Source organism: Verticillium dahliae, genomic scaffold (assembly GCF_000150675.1).
Source record: "Verticillium dahliae VdLs.17 supercont1.20 genomic scaffold, whole genome shotgun sequence".
NCBI classification, from domain to species: Eukaryota; Fungi; Ascomycota; class Sordariomycetes; order Glomerellales; family Plectosphaerellaceae; genus Verticillium; species Verticillium dahliae.
This window is the reverse complement of record NW_009276967.1, coordinates 596,734-612,067: the sequence shown is the minus strand read 5'-3', so window position 1 is coordinate 612,067 and position 15,334 is coordinate 596,734. Positions and strand designations below refer to the sequence as shown.

At 56.6% G+C, this 15,334-nt stretch overlaps 7 protein-coding genes and 1 non-coding gene across 8 annotated transcripts; 4 read left to right on the top strand and 4 right to left on the bottom strand.

The window, feature by feature from the left end:
- Positions 1–1,315: 1,315 nt before the first annotated feature.
- Positions 1,316–2,628, top strand: VDAG_08495 (D-galacturonic acid reductase; the record flags this gene model as incomplete). The annotated part of the gene is made up of 3 exons (XM_009660220.1): positions 1,316–1,342; positions 1,400–1,938; positions 1,980–2,628. The coding sequence occupies 3 exons, from the start codon at positions 1,316–1,318 to the stop codon at positions 2,626–2,628; spliced, it is 1,215 nt and encodes a 404-aa protein (XP_009658515.1).
- Positions 2,629–2,870: 242 nt separating this feature from the next.
- On the bottom strand, positions 2,871–2,943 carry VDAG_20230. Its single transcript has one exon. It is a non-coding gene; the product is annotated as a tRNA-Lys (tRNA).
- A 422-nt stretch (positions 2,944–3,365) lies between these two features.
- On the top strand, positions 3,366–4,166 carry VDAG_08494 (Nop16-like protein; the record flags this gene model as incomplete). The annotated part of the gene is made up of 2 exons (XM_009660219.1): positions 3,366–3,481; positions 3,587–4,166. The coding sequence occupies 2 exons, from the start codon at positions 3,366–3,368 to the stop codon at positions 4,164–4,166; spliced, it is 696 nt and encodes a 231-aa protein (XP_009658514.1).
- A 371-nt stretch (positions 4,167–4,537) lies between these two features.
- VDAG_08493 (uncharacterized protein) lies at positions 4,538–5,562 on the bottom strand (the record flags this gene model as incomplete). Its single annotated transcript, XM_009660218.1, has 3 exons — positions 4,538–5,051; positions 5,102–5,322; positions 5,398–5,562. 3 exons carry the CDS (start codon positions 5,560–5,562, stop codon positions 4,538–4,540), a joined length of 900 nt encoding a protein of 299 aa, XP_009658513.1.
- A 2,184-nt stretch (positions 5,563–7,746) lies between these two features.
- VDAG_08492 (uncharacterized protein) lies at positions 7,747–8,679 on the top strand (the record flags this gene model as incomplete). Its single annotated transcript, XM_009660217.1, has 1 exon — positions 7,747–8,679. The coding sequence occupies one exon, from the start codon at positions 7,747–7,749 to the stop codon at positions 8,677–8,679; it is 933 nt and encodes a 310-aa protein (XP_009658512.1).
- A 426-nt stretch (positions 8,680–9,105) lies between these two features.
- Positions 9,106–10,676, top strand: VDAG_08491 (tRNA A64-2'-O-ribosylphosphate transferase; the record flags this gene model as incomplete). Its single annotated transcript, XM_009660216.1, has 2 exons — positions 9,106–9,479; positions 9,590–10,676. The coding sequence occupies 2 exons, from the start codon at positions 9,106–9,108 to the stop codon at positions 10,674–10,676; spliced, it is 1,461 nt and encodes a 486-aa protein (XP_009658511.1).
- Positions 10,677–10,827: 151 nt separating this feature from the next.
- Positions 10,828–11,746, bottom strand: VDAG_08490 (HAD-superfamily hydrolase; the record flags this gene model as incomplete). Its single annotated transcript, XM_009660215.1, has 2 exons — positions 11,605–11,746; positions 10,828–11,541 (listed from the first exon to the last, which is right to left on the bottom strand). Exons 1-2 carry the CDS (start codon positions 11,611–11,613, stop codon positions 10,828–10,830), a joined length of 723 nt encoding a protein of 240 aa, XP_009658510.1. The 5' UTR covers positions 11,614–11,746.
- A 1,433-nt stretch (positions 11,747–13,179) lies between these two features.
- On the bottom strand, positions 13,180–14,515 carry VDAG_08489 (psi1; the record flags this gene model as incomplete). The annotated part of the gene is made up of 3 exons (XM_009660214.1): positions 14,360–14,515; positions 13,540–14,284; positions 13,180–13,473 (listed from the first exon to the last, which is right to left on the bottom strand). The coding sequence occupies exons 1-3, from the start codon at positions 14,437–14,439 to the stop codon at positions 13,180–13,182; spliced, it is 1,119 nt and encodes a 372-aa protein (XP_009658509.1). The 5' UTR covers positions 14,440–14,515.
- Between the last annotated feature and the right edge of the window lie 819 nt (positions 14,516–15,334).

Sequence of the window (15,334 nt, the reverse complement as noted above, 5' to 3'; positions counted from 1 at the left end):
GGCGAGTGAGACGAGACTTTCCCAGCAGCCAGTCACGGTCAAGCCACACATCCTATTGTCAATGGCTGTACAAGGGGGTGCACAGGGTGCAAAACTGCTTGAGACCCCCCTCTGTGCCCCTCCAGCGCCTTTCATTTGCTTGAACTTCCAGGGTGTTTGCCTAGGTAGTGGCATCAACCTGCAATATCCTGAGATTACCTGCATCACCATCTCGAATTCCCATCCGACTTTAGCCTGTGCAGTGGCTGTGGTGACAAGGTGTCGGGGTTCCTCGAGGTCTTGCACGGAGTCGAGATTCATTTTTTTGTTCTCCCTCAACTGGAGAGACTCGACCTGTCGAAAGAACATTGCATTCTGCCAGGCGAAGAATACTCGGACCACGAATGGTCTCGACCCTTTCAGCATCTGCGTTCTTCCCACCCCGACCCCACTTGGAACCCCTCCATCATCCCTGGATGTACCCTTACTATCCATGTCCCGGCCACGCGGGGAAATCATACGTGGGGGCGGGGAGGTGCCTTGTTGGGGGGCTTTGCATTGTCGAGCCTGGGTTCGCCTTTTTTTTTGCGCCGTATCCGCCTGGAGTGGCTTCTGGGCGCATCATCAGGATCTCTGGACTTCTGTCAACCATCAGGAAACGAACGCTGGCAACATGTGAGACATGTAGAGACCTGATGGATACTGATGGGTATATGCTGTGGTTGACAGCTCAGAGCGATAGCAATCGCAGGGACAGCCCCAAGCAACAGCTCCACGCCTGTACCCCATCTCCGTGGCTTGCCGTCCAGTCTCGGTTGTCACGGCCGCGCGTGCTCCCCTGGCTCCAACGCATTTGTATACCAGGATGATTGCGCCTAGGGCTGGCTGGTTGCTTGCTGCTGCTGGCTGGCAGCCTCTCCATCGTGGCCTCGCGCCGACTGCCCGGTGACGGAGCGCGGGGCGCCTTTATCCCTCCAATTGCTTCCCCTCTTCTTGCCCCTCAATTCTTCCGCCATGTTACGGTGCTCCATCGTTTGACCCTGACCGTTACAGGCGTCCCGCGCAAAGTCGCAGCCTCAAGTGAGCTTGACGATATCCTAGCTTGCTGATCGTGCCGCAAGCCATTCCTCCCAAGAACTTGTGCCTCTTGCTATCGGATCGATCTCCCGAAGCTGCCCGCTGTTCTCCTGAGCCACCTCGAGCCGTTTAAAAGACAGCCTCGCGCCATCTCCTCTCTCCTCAAGCTCCATCTTCCTCCTCATCTGTCATCCCATTCCATCGTCCGTCCCCTGACTCCCCTCCTCCTAGAAACAAAAACCCCAGCCACACCGTCACAATGGGCGAGCCACTCAACGTGTTGATGGTGAGTAGCTCGAGAGCAGAACGCCGTCCTTCGGCGACCTTTGACTAACCTCCGCAGATCGGTACCGGCGAGTACACCACCGGCTTCGTTGGCGGTGGCGCCTCTGGCTCCGACAAGAAGGTTGGTGTCATCGGTCTGTCCCTGTTCGACCTGAGGCGGCGCGGCAAGGTCAACAACTTGTCGATGGCCGGCACCAACGGCACCAAGTTCCCCGCCATTCGCGAGCACCTCGACAAGAACATCTCCAAGGTCTACAACAACCTCGACATCTCGTTCGACTCGTACCCCGCCAACGACGTCAAGGACGCCGAGTCCTACAAGGTGGCCATTGACGCGCTGAAGCCCGGTGACGCCATCACCATCTTCACGCCCGACACCACCCACTTCCCCATCGCCCTCTACGCCATTGAGCGCGGCATCCACGTCCTCGTCACAAAACCCGCCGTCAAGCTCCTCGAGCACCACCAGCAGCTCATCAAGGCCGCCGAGGAGAAGGGCGTCTACGTCTTTGTCGAGCACCACAAGCGCTTCGACCCCGCCTACTCGGACGCCCGCCACAAGGCCCAGAGCCTCGGCGACTTCAACTACTTCTACTCGTACATGTCCCAGCCAAAGTCGCAGCTCGAAGACCTACAAGACCTGGGCCGGTGTCGATTCGGACATCTCCCTACTTACCTCACTCGCACCACATTGACATTTGCGACTCCATGGTCACCCAGCAGGGCTACCTGCCCGTCAAGGTCTCGGCCTCGGCCTCCAAGGGCGTGGCCACCGACCTCGGCTGCGACCCCGCCACCGAGGACACCATCTCGCTGATCGTGCAGTGGGCCCGCAAGGACGACCCCTCGAAGCGCGCGACGGGTGTCTACACGGCCTCCTGGACGGCGCCCCAGCGCGCCGGCGTCCACTCGAACCAGTACTTCCACTACCTCGCCCAGAACGGCGAGATCCGCATCGACCAGGCCAAGCGCGGCTACGACGTCGCCGACGACTCGCTCGGCCAGCTCATGTGGTACAACCCCTTCTACATGCGCTACGCCCCCGACGAGGACGGCAATTTCAACGGCCAGACGGGCTACGGCTACATCTCCATTGAAAAGTTCGTCGACGGCTGTCGTCAGGTCAACAGCGGCGCCCTGAAGCCCGAGGACCTCAACAAGAAGGGCCTGCCGACGCTGAGGAACACAATCGCCACGACGGCCATCCTCGAGGCCGGCCGTCGCAGCATTGACGAGGGCCGTGACATTAAGATTGAGGAGGAGAACGGTTTCTGGAAGCTGGTGTAGACATACCCTTTGTAGACGATGTATGAATGAGATGATAAAATTGATCGTTATGTATTTCCACATCAACTGATTCCAGCGTGACAGAGAATTCAGGATGGCGTCGTTTCGCAGTCTAGCATTGGACACGAAGGATCAGCGTTGTGGTAAGGGGAAATACGTAAAAACACACGTTGACTTCAATCCGACACGAGGTCGACGAAAACGTCAAAAATGAAGTCTCATGCGAGATGCGTCAGGAATTGAGCCCAACGGGGGGCTCGAACCCCCAACCTTGAGATTAAGAGTCTCACGCTCTACCGATTGAGCTAGCCGGGCAGGCAGGTTACTTGTTGTTGGGAGCGGAAGATTTCAGTCGCATTATGTAGCTTTGGACTAATTCACGACCCGAATATTGGAAGCAATCCGAAGGTATAACTCCCAGAATACATGGAATTTCCTTAAGGAGACCCTTTCACTCATACCTACACTTGACAGTATTCAGTATTCGGTTTGTCGGCCTCTTGCAAGCCCACTCCAAGATCTCTGAGCCTCGACTCTAGCCTCGGTGTGGATCGGTGTACCTCGCTCAGCGGAGCAAAAAGTGTAAGATAAGATAAGGCTCAAAATTTCTAAGGGCCGTCCGCGGGATGCAAAAGATCGAGGTCCCAGCACCGCATCGGCCAAAGACATCACCAAGCGAACCTGCTGCTTCAATCCCTTTACCCCGGTAACCGCTCCTTAATCCAAAAACCGTCACAATGGGTTCCCAGCGCCAGAATAAGAAGCGCCGCTCCTCCAAGTCTACGATCCGCCAGTCCAACAAGCCCAAGAAGGCCCTCAACCCCCGCGGCAACAGCATCGTCGCCCAGAACTGGTAGGCCGCGCCATGCCCTCACTCTCCTCCTTCTCAAAACAAGATGAGCAAAGAAGACCCGTACCGCGAGGCGAAAACCGCTGACCGCCCACTCCCCACGTCCAGGAACAAGAAGGAGACACTGACGCAAAACTACCGCCGCCTCGGCCTGACGGCCCGCCTCAAGGCCCCGACGGGCGGTGTCGAAAAGTCGGTCCGCGCCGCGGCGTCGGGCACCCGCCAGCCGATCCCCATTGACCCGTTCGCCATTGCGCCGGCCGTGAACAAGCCCACGATTGGCGAGGCGCGGGTCGAGCGCGACGCCGACGGCAAGATTATCAAGATCCACTACGCCGACGCGGGGAGAAAGCCGCGCGCAAACCCGCTCAACGACCCGCTCGTCGCTCTCGAGACGGACTCGGAGGACGACGAGGACGCGAACGGCGGCGAGTGGGGCGGCATCGAGGAGAGGGACGAGGAGAGCAGGCCGAAGGTGATCCGCATGCTCGAGGAGGAGGCGAGCCGCGAGGTCGAGAAGAGGCCGAGGCATCAGAGCGAGCAGGAGGTCGAGTGGATCGAGAGGCTCGTCGCCAAGCACGGAGACAACACGGCTGCCATGGCGAGGGACCGCAAGCTGAACCAGATGCAGCAGACGGAGAGGGATATTGCGCGGAGGGTGAACAAGTGGAAGCAGTCGCAGCAGTAAGGAGTAGGCACGATGGGATTCATGCCAGTTACGATGTGAGGCGAAGCGCATATTGCATTGTTACACATTGGGCATACATGGGAGTCTGGCGTTATGGGTTTGATACTCGGGTCAAAACAATAAGACTTGCTCGCAAAATTGATCAAAAAAAAAAAATGTCATCCATCCATATCCATCCATCTATCTATCAATACCGATTTGAAAGCTCGCCATGTGGGATCCTTGGACTACGTCATGTAGTATAAAGTTGACGCCGCCAACACCCGTGGAAACCGAAACAAGCCACTACAAACATATGTATCATGCTGGGAGCTGTCTTGTGCGCCCTCTGCCATTTTCTTTGTGGCAGTCCTGGTATCGATGTACATTCCTTAGCGCAATGTGCGGTTGTAGTTAGCCGAGGGGAACTGCGCAGGCGCATTGTCGTCATAGTCGTCGTGCGCTGTTGGAGGTGCATAGGGGCTGGGCTGCCGCGGTCCACCGTAGGGATTGGGACTTGACTGGCGGCCCCCAACCGTAGACGTCTGGTGTGAGTTGTATTCCGTCTCGCTGTCGAACATGGGGCCATTGTGACGGGAGGGCAAGCTGCCGTATCGGTTGGGATCGTCATCCTCTCCGTACGCAGAGCCGCCTCCAGGCCTGTAAGGGTTATCGTTGAAACCGCCGCCGCCACCGTAGCCCGTGTCGGTGTGGTGATCAGGGTGGTCGTCCATCTGGACAGGAGCGTAGGCTTCTTCGTCATGGGGTGCCATGGAGAAGGCAGCCTTATCAGGGTCAATGTTGTCGTTCTTGATACGCTGCTTGTCGTAGCCGGGAAGCTCGCCATGGAAGCGGTAGTGACGGAGGGTGTAGACGCTGACGGCGGTGGAGGCACCGAACAGAAGGCTACAAAGGTCTTAGCACATAATTCTCCAAGGTCGAATCATTATCCTTACGTGATGATAACACCGAGTCCGACAATGCCCTTGCTCAGCCCGCAAACGTTGCCACACTTGTTGGCGGTGTTGTAGGCAGCCTGGCTGGCAAAGGCGGAGAGCCAGATGATGGTGAAGATAGCATCGACGGCGAGCATAGCGTGCGGCTCGGCAAGTTTCCGTGTCCTCGGCCATCGCGGGGTCATGATGAGGTAGAGCCATGCTGGGATGGAAAGGAAGCACTGCAGGTAGCCAGGTCAGCATGGTTCCGGCGTAGCGATCCCAGAAACGGGAGCAAACAAGAGCTGGTAGCTTACCACTCCGAACGTCCAGCCGTTGTTTCCAGTCACTTCTGCCTTGTCGCCAACGAAGACGGCAATCTCTAGACACCAGAGCACAAAAGCTAGGAGAATCTGAAGGCAGTGTATGCCCATCTTCAGCATGGGGACATTTTCAGGGTCCCACTCGAAATTGGCAAACATCTTTGCGACGAGGAAGGGCCTCGAGGGCGTCTGGAGAGGGCGTCGATGGGCGGGTTGGTGTATTGGGGTTCCGGGGTCGACTTTGCGATGTTGTAGGGCTCTGTTTACCCTTTCCAGACGCAAAGGTTCTGCGATGTCGCTGGTGTCGATCTAAAAATAGGCGGTTATGCTTCGATGCGGCTGTTCCGTCTAGGTAGTTAATGTTGGCAGCAGCAGTTGTAAACGGCGCGCGGGATGGTCAGCCAGGCTAGGCTCTTGGGCGTGCGGTATGCTCGTCAAAAAATGATCGAGTTCAGGTCGTATCGTAAGGTGATCACAGGCGAAGCGAACGTCGTCCAAGTGTTGGAAGTGGAACGGACGAGAAAGGGGAAAGAAAGTTGCGTTGGGCTGTCTGTCGGATGGGATGGATGTGACAGGGTGGAAATGGAAGCACCGGCTCCAGGGCTGTCTCTCCCAGCACTGTAGCTCTAGCCCGCCGTCGGTGTCAGAGCTTGTACCAGTGCCTGCGTCAGTGCTGAAGACGCGTCCCCAGGTACCTCACCTCCCGTGCTGGCTGTGATGTGGACACGGGTAGAGGGGCTTGGGAGGGCCAAAGCTGTGTACCTTAGGGGCTGACGTGCGGCCAAGCTCCGCCTCTGAACCTGACGCAGCTGCTGGCGTCGCAAAGCTCTCTAGTGGCCCGTGACAGAGCGAAAAGGCGCCCAGGTGGTCCCAGAGGCCAGTAATGCTGCGCCACTGTGAGTATGTGTCCCTGTGCCCCAGGCAACGAATGGCGGGCCTGTCTCGGCTTCGAGAGTGGGCGCGAGGGCTCGGTTTGCCCCGGTACGAGCTGTGGCTGCAGGTGCCAAGCGCTTGTCACGACGTCATGTTGCGGTACTCGTACAGTGCCTCCACTCACCTTCATCGCCGTTGCTGTGCCACCCCGAGGAGATAAGAGCCTCGCTCTGCCTCACCTGGGACAACACCGCCCCGTCGTCAGGCACACGGATGCCCCGGCTGACGGGCCCGTCTCAGTGACAGGCTTCCTGCCTGGCAATGGTAGAATCTGATCATCTGTTTTGATCAAATCAAACAACTGATTAAAAATCAAACGAGAAGCGGTGGTCACCCCGTAAGTCGACAGAGATCGAGTGTGGGGATCCCAATCAATGCACCGCTTTCAACCGTATTTCCCTTATCGCCAGCCTCTTCCTCGCATGTTACTTCATTTACATCCAAATCAACACTCATGTGATTTCGCCGGTCATCGAATAATCCACGAGAACGTGCGGTTGCTCGCTAGACATTTTGATTACACTCCTAGATGCCCAAGCCGCTGTGTTGTACGAGCATTCTGATATGTTTGCTTGGAGAGCATGCTCCAAGATGTCACTCGGACCACTTCCTTCGAGTAACTTTTCCAAATTACCGTGGCAGACAAGCATATCAGCTAAGTTCAATACATTAAATAACTAGCATAATCTATACGGATTCTTAACATAAGGTACTATATGTTTAGCCCCTCCGTTGACAAAGGTAGGCCGGCGGTTGGGGGTTGCCCTCCATGAAGAAAAAGCCATTGTTTGGCTGCATCTTAGCAACAATAGTTGATATCCAGTGACCCAAGCGAGTACCTTCTACTCAAGAACGTGGTAGAAGTTCTAGTAGCAACTGTCATGGTTCACATGGAGAAAACAGGTGAGGCTCATCGCCTCGCGGTCCTGCGCGCCCTACAAGCAGTTACCATCAGGCAACAGCCAAACAATTCCACTCCTTCCAATATATACAAACAAACGCGGATTCCTCCCAACAAACCACTAGCCCAGTGGTTAAAGAACGAAGCAACCCCCAAAGACCGCACGTTCGAATCCTGAAGCCCCCAAAGCTCTGTCACAACTCGGGCCTCGTGGAGTTGTGCAGCCTGTCCACCAACCCTGACGCAGGGTTGGGGGGCAGGTGAGCCTTATGCCATTTTTTATGCAGCATGAGAGTAATTTGGTTTTGGAGATGTTGTTACACTGTCCAGAATACGGAAGGAAGGTGCAAACACTACTCGTCATCATTCACTAAGACTCTGCTTCGGCAACGTCCTCCCTTTTCAAGAGAGCTACTGAAATTGAACCACGGCAACTGGTCTCCAGGGTTCTTCTTCGCAATTGTTTCTCCAGACTATCCGCCATCATTTCCATCAGCCAACACGCAATCATGGGCCGTCTTTCTACTGCGTATAGACAGAAAAAGAGGGAGGCTCGGTTGAAAGCCTTTTCCGAAGACTCGTCAAAGAATATCAACAACAGCATTGAACATACGGCAAGGCCTGGCATTAGCCCGGTCGCCGTGATAAAAGATATTACGACTTTTTTGGACGGCATTGCGAAGTCTGCTCTAGATGCTCTTGCTTCCGTGCCCGATGTGCCCGGCCCATCAGAGACCGAGATGGCAGCTTTCGTGGATGAGGATACGATTTCCCTAGCTGAGAACACACCTTCCGAAGATGAAAGTACGACCTCGATGACAGAGACCATGCCTTCCATACATGACATGGAGGCCGATGACACCAAGATCGGGGATACATTCTCTCTCGCTGTCGATAATGTATATCGCGTACTGCCGGAAGCTGGAAAGAAGGCTTCCGACCTCATTCGTGAGCAGAAGTCCCGAAAGAAGGAGAAACGACGCGCCAGGAAGGCCGCCAGAATGACAAAGCCAACCGATCCAGAACGGAGCTCGGAAACGGAGCTCGCCAGCATGCGAGGCCTTGATGTAAGCGCTCAGACGAGGCACATTCAATGTCAGCCAGATGATGAGCAGCGAAGACCAAAAGGCTTAGTTCTTGGCTACCAATTGCAGCCGGGAAAGGATGATCCATCCAATGCTGTCAAGTCATATGCGACACCAGATCGTGCTGGTGAGCTCGTGGTACAGCTACCAGTGCAAGATACGAACCTTGAGCGTGAGGAACACAAGGAACAAGATGTGAAGGACGAAGTTGAAAGTTCTGCAGAGCTTGAAGTCTGTGGGATCAGTGGCCACCAGAAAGGAACGAGACTCATTATCTTCGAGGACGAACCTGATTCCATGTTCAAGGATCACGTCTCAGACAGGCGCACAGCCTGGTTGTTTGGCTTCAACTGGTGAATCGTATATATTTACCAACAGGTTCATTGCGTGAGTAACTTCTCTTGGCAAGTATTCAATCGTGCTGACCTCGCCTAGCAGCTCGACCCCTGGATTGGGTGATTCCTCATGAGAGACTGACGCGGGTTTGAAGTTGTGCTGCGACTAGGGAGGCTATGTTTGACCGAGAGAAGTTGTAATTTCCACCACTGAAGAATGACGTTCAAACAGAGGACGTCTTGGGTTGCAATCGTCTACTGGCAAGGGCGTGACGGCAGATGGATAGGGGCTAAGACAGTGTCGAAAGCAAAGAAGACACCTTACGCACAGTACGAAAATGCACTTCACCAATTCTGCTCAAAGAACACCATATTAAGAACCGTGAATACACTTGTGTGAGCAAGTTACTCCGCGCTCATATGATTACAAAACCGAAAACTCCAAATAATGACAAGCCTCTCCGACATTGTATTTCCCTCTGCGTCTGAGCAGCCCAACTTTTCACATTTCCTCACCGAACTCAAGCGTGGCGACCTCTCCATTTCAAATCGTCTACGGTCCATCATCCACGATGCCGACTTTGTGCGCGAGGGAGCGGCCGCTTTCGGCTCAGTCGAAGAAGGTCCTACTGAAGCCACTGGAACGGTAACACTGTCACGGCCCCTCGTCGCCAACGAGCGCTGCGGAAGCTGGTACATCCCGCCCAGCACCAAGTCGGCGAGCGCATACTTCAAAAGCACAGACGGCCACGACAATGCCTGGAAGTTCAGCACGAGGAGGCTGAACCTTCATCTTCTCGAAATAATCGGCCGTTGCGACGGGTGAGACCCCTCGATCACCAGCCCTCATCTATTCTCCGGCTGACCAGCCCCAAGGTGCATCATCGTCGACTCCACCCGCCGCGGAAAACGTGAGTCTCTTCTTGACCCAGGCTCCTCAGTTTCCCTCTGACGAAAAAGCCAGGAATTCCCGACGCCCTCTCAAAGACAATCCCAATCTGGTGCGCCGTCCTCAACCGCGCCCTCTTCCCCTCCCTGCCTGAAGAAGCCCACGCCCTGCACACGCCACCCAACGTAGTCTCCCCCTCGGAGCACGCCCAGATCGCCGCCCTCCTGCCATCCTTCCTCGCCGCCTTCCTGGCCCTCGATCTCGACCTGGCCCCGCTGCGCGCGCAGCTCACGAAACCCCTGCGGCCCTTCTGGATCACGCCCGACACGCCGCTCCTCCGCCCCCAGACGACCACAACGCCAGCGGCCCCGCGCAGCACCGTCTTCGAGGATGCCCACCCTGTCATCTGCTGCACGGCCTCGCGCCGCGTCGCGGGCGGCGAGCTCAGGGAGGGCGGGTACGTGTACGTCCAGGGCGCGGGCGACGACACGGAGAACTGGGCCTGCGGGCTCACGGCCGAGCTGTTCTGGGCCCACGCAGACCAATTGCTCGACACGCCCGAGGGCGAGCTGCCCGCGCTCGTGCGGGGCTTGGTCGATGCGTGCGAGCCGAGCCGGGGCGCCGGGGCCAAGAAGGTCGCGCCTTCAGTGGCGGTTTGTGCTCTTGCGGGGGTGGAGGACGGGGAAGATCGGAGGTGTACCGTCAAGTTGATACCGGCGGTTACGGAGAAGCAGACGTGGATCGTCAAGGCGCCAACGGAGATGGAGGTTGGGGTGGGGAAGCACAAGGTTGCGAGTCGGAACCTGAGGGCGGCGTTGCCTGACATTTGCGGCTTCGTTACGCGGTTTCTCGAGTCACAAAAGAAAGACGACGGCTCCCTCGCCGAGGGTACGACCGTCTTGGTGGCGTGCGAGACGGGCAAGGACTTATCCGTGGCCGTGGCCCTCGCCATCTGCCTCTGGTGCTTTGACCAACAAGACAACTACCGAGCACCTGACACCAAGACCATTTTCAACAAGGACATGGTTCGGCATCGACTAGGAAGCATCATGACGGCATGTCCCGAGGCCAACCCGGGCCGGGCATCGCTGCAGAGTGTTAACAGTTTCTTGATGGACTATAGGAGATGAAGCTGCATTCTATCCATCATCTTCTTGTTCGTGGCCCATGCCGGCTGTTGAATGCACCCTGTCTCGCTGTTGACCATTACACACACCTCGTCGCCGTGTTCATTAAGACGACGGGGCATTCCGCACTCCCCGACATACCCCCGTCAGACTCTTACAGCTTGGCCAGGATATCGGGGAACTCTTGCCAGTCCTTCATGATGACGACGGCGCCAGCGTCGCGCAGGACCTTCTCCATCTCGGGCTGCCTGTCGGCGGGATAAGGACCGACGTAACCGATGACCTTGATGCCGGCGCGGGTGCCGCTGAGGGTGCCGCTCTTGGAGTCCTCAATAGCGACCGACTCAGCGGCCGTCTTGCCGAGCTTCTCAAGGGCGTGCAGGTAGATGGCAGGGTCGGGCTTGGAGGTGGGTGTGGGGAGCGACGTGGCGGCAGAGTAGACCTCTTCCTCCTTGAAGAACTTGTCCTGGCCGACCTTGACGACGGAGGCCCAGACACGGCGCTTGGCAGAGGAGGAGACAACGGAGAGCTTGTACTTGCCGCCGGCCTGGAGGGCCTCGAGCTGCTCGTCAACGCCAGGGCAGGCGACGAGAGAGGCCTTGAGCTTGGCGATGACAGCATCCTCTTCGCGGCGGACATATGTCTCGAGCTCCTCCTGCTCCATGGTGAAGTTGTAGAGCTTCTGGAGACCGAGCATCATGCCGCGGAAGTTCTGGCCGACGAACTCCTTGATCAAGGACTCGCCGGTGAAGCGCTGGTCAATATTGTGCTTCTCGCAGATCTCGTTGATGAGCTCTGCGCAGGCCTCAAAGGCGAGCTCCTCAGAGAGGACGAGCGTGTTGTCGCAGTCGAACAGGAGAGTCGTGATCTGGGCATTGGTGTCAGGAGGACACTATGTCTGAGGTGGGATGGAGACGGCGAATTGACATACCTGAGACATGATGGCGGTGGATGGAGGTCGGATTGGGTGTTTGGCTAAGGTCTACGAGCTACAATCGAGTCTAGAAAGACTGATGAACGCTTATCAGGGTGAACAGACAGTGGAAATGGCTAGCAAGTGAAGGGAGAATGAAGGACGAGCCAACAGCAGAACAAGGGGAGGCTTGAAAAGTGGACAACGTTCGGGTTAAGAGCAGAAATGGGATGGATCAAGGAAAAGGTAGACTAGAATGGTGGTCAGCCCAAGTAACGCCTCGAGTACCTAGACCAACAAGCCAGAGCCGAGCATTGAGAGCACCAGATGCAGATCGAAAGCGACATGAGCACCAAGACCAAGGCGGGATCTCGACCCGTCACGGTTGCTGCTGCCCTGTCAGCCCCATCACCGATGGTGGTTGCCCGGGACGCCCTGAGCGCCCTGGCTGCCTGTTGCTCCCGAGGCGGGTGCAATCCTGCCACTGAAGAGACGCGAATTAACCCCTCATTGTAGCCCCAACAAGCCGCCGTGTGTCCACTGAAGAGACTGCCCCGTCACAGCGAGCCGGCAGAGGTACCTGAGCAGCTGAGGTAAGGTACTCAAATTGGCAAGCAACGAGGAAAAAGGAGGGGCACGGAGGAGGTGCACCTCATGATTACCCCGCTGTTGCGCCCAATACGGTGCGCCCATCCCTGTACAATGTCGTCATGGGCCAGTGTGCCCCTCCATCCGACGACAACGACGCGTCTTTTTTTGTGTAATTGTCGCCCGGGGCAAGAGGCATCCTTGGCCTCTCTCTCCCGGCCGCCATTTCACGAGCCGTTGCGCAGTCAAGTGCAGCCTCGTCGTCGCCGTCGTGGCCCGTGTCGCGACGGGGGGCCAAACCGTATCCTTGTGCTGCCTGTCAACAGACAGACCCTGGAAGTCGATGCCGAGTCTCGGGATGTTCATGGAAGCGCATGCAGCATTCGGCCCTCTTCACACCTCGAAACCTAATGCAGACGAGCGCTTCCGGCACCGTACATCGTGACTGTGTTGCGCTGCAGCAGAATCCGCCCAGCGCCCAGCCCGCGGCCTCAACGCCCCGCACCCGAAACAAGACCAGTCCCCGCCGAGATTTCCTGCGGCGCAACGTCTGATGTTTTGCGTCTTGCCTCGCCCTCCATGTCGTCCCCCTTGCACGCAGCCGCCCGTAGCTATGCACCCTCACGTAAAAGGCCGCACTGGACAGGGCATGCCGTGTTTGTTTGTCACTCATCTCGGGTGCGGGGACTCACGGGTCCTTGCCGTAGCCGCGTTGACATTGGTACGGCACATCTCCAATAAGATCTCACGTCACATTTAACCAGCACGGGCTTGATCTGAGGCATAATCATGATTTTGTCGAATAGTAATCTCAGTCTTGGTATCTCTTGTAAAGTGTAAACGTTGTGTTCATTATTAACAAAAACCCCTGGGGCTCATCTCCTAAGCTCCTCAGTCACTGAAACCCCTTGATACGCCCAAAACACCGATTCGTAATAAAAAAAAGAATTCATGAAAAAAAAGCCAGTCCATGATCCTCATCTCCTAAGCCACTCACTCGCTCGCTTAGAGAACTTCCCTAAGCTTCTGCTTCTGCGCCGCTGTAAGACTCGACGGGAACTTGACGTTGTACTTGATGACAAAGTCGCCCCGCGTGCCCGGCTTTTTCGACACGGGCATGCCCAGTCCGGGATACCGCTCTGAGCTGCCGGGCTGCGTCGGGCCGGCCTTGTCAAGGTTGATCTGCTTGCCGTCAATCGTGGCAACGGTTCGCTTCCATCCCGTCAGAGCCTCCTTGAGGTCGAGATCAACCGTGTGCACGAGGTCATCGCCCTCACGGACGAACAGAGGGTGTTGTTTCTGCGAGTCACCGTTAGCTTTTGCATTCATGCGAATGTTTTCACAAGGGGGATCAATAAAACGTACCTCTTCCAGGATGAAGTGCAGATCTTGCTGGCCTCCCTCCTCCTGATCACCGACCCCCTTGAACTTGATCTTGCTACCCTTCTTCAGACCGGCCTTGATCGGCACCTCGAGCACCGTGTCCGTCGTCGTCCTCTTTCCGCTCTCGTCAAACAGCTTGCGCTTGATCTTCATCTTCTTCGTCACACCCTTGAAGAGCTCCTCCAGGGTCAGCGGCAGCGCCCTCTCAACCGTCGTCACCTCGGGCGTGGCCTCCCGCCTCTTAGGCGGCGAGAAGTCATCGAAGCCGCCCGACGAGTGCCGCACCCGCGATCGGCCGCCGCGTGCCGCGCCAAACGTGGAGAAAATGTCCTCTCCGCCGCCTACGCCGCCGCCGCCGCCGCCACCGCTCTGCCGCATGAACTCGGCGAAAATATCTTCGGCGCTGCTAAAGTTGAAGCCCGGCGCGCCACCGCCACCGCCACCGGTGCTGAAGCGGAACGAGCGCGTGTTGCCGCCGCCGCCGGCGTTGCCAAAGTTGAAACCACCAGGCATGCCGCCAGCGGCAAAGGGGTTGGCGTTGCCGGCCCCGCCGCTGGCGTCCGGGGGCGGGGCGCCGTGGAGGAGGAACTCGAGCCCGTACTGGTCATAGATCTTGCGCTTCTCGGGGTCGGAGAGGATCTCGTAGGCCTGGGAGCACTCCTTGAACTTTTCGCTGGCGTTGGGGTTGTCCTTGTTCTTGTCGGGGTGCCACCTGAGAGCTGCCTTGCTGTAGCGGGGTTGTTAGCTCGTCTATCTTGGAAATGATGCAGATTCAACGATTTACGAGAGAGGAAGAACCTACCGGTAGCCCTTTTTGATTTCTTCCTGTGTAGCCTCGGGCTTGACGCCCAGCTGGTCGTAGAGCTTCGTCTCTTTTACCATCGCGTCGGTGTGTGCCTCTCAAGGCTTACTGGCAATGGTGGATGGGTGGTGGTATTGATGCGGGGCGGGCCTTGTCGGTGTGCCGAGCTGATCCTGCTTCTACTGTGCTGCCGAGCAACAGCAAAGATGGAAGGAGAAGACACAGAAGGAGACAGTGAAGGTTACCACCAGGCTGAGGTATGAGAATTATGGTGTGTCGGGTTGTCAAAAGTCAGGCGAATGTGTGCCTCGTTGCTTTGGGTTGTAGAGCAGCTGCCCAATTGGTGGGGCTTAGCGTCTGCGTCCAGTTACTTGCTGTGATGGTGGTGCAAGGTAGACTTGGTCGTCTTGATTGTATATGTTTTCGATGTCAATTGTCCAAACAACCTACGGCGAGTTGAGGACTGCAAAGATCGGTGAACAAAAGATATAATGCAGAAAGAAGAAGTCGCGTGATGTTGAACAAGTCATTTCAGGATTCCAACACGTTCCTGTCAATGCTCCTACAGCCCACTCGCACGAGCTGTGAGGTCAAGGTCTCACAACCGGGGCCCAAATGTGACATCACCGCCCACCGCTTGCGGGCATGGAACCTTCTGGAACCTTCGACATACTGCACACTCCATCTGGCAACATCACGAGAGTTCAACCCCCCTTCCATCATACTCACTTTGAATGATTCTCATAGCTTCATGTTGTTGTGTTCCTGAGGAACATGCTCTCTCCTGACTGGGTGACTACTGAACTTGATACACAATGGCGCCCCTTCGCTTTGCCATGTTTGGACCGAACCCACCCCGGCAACGAACTCCCCGCTTCAAGTCTACCCCTTTCTGTAGCCATCGACAAGGTGGTCAAGCCATCCATTCATCTTCTTCCGCAGGCTTAGCCTGCTTCCTGACCGACCCCTCCCTCT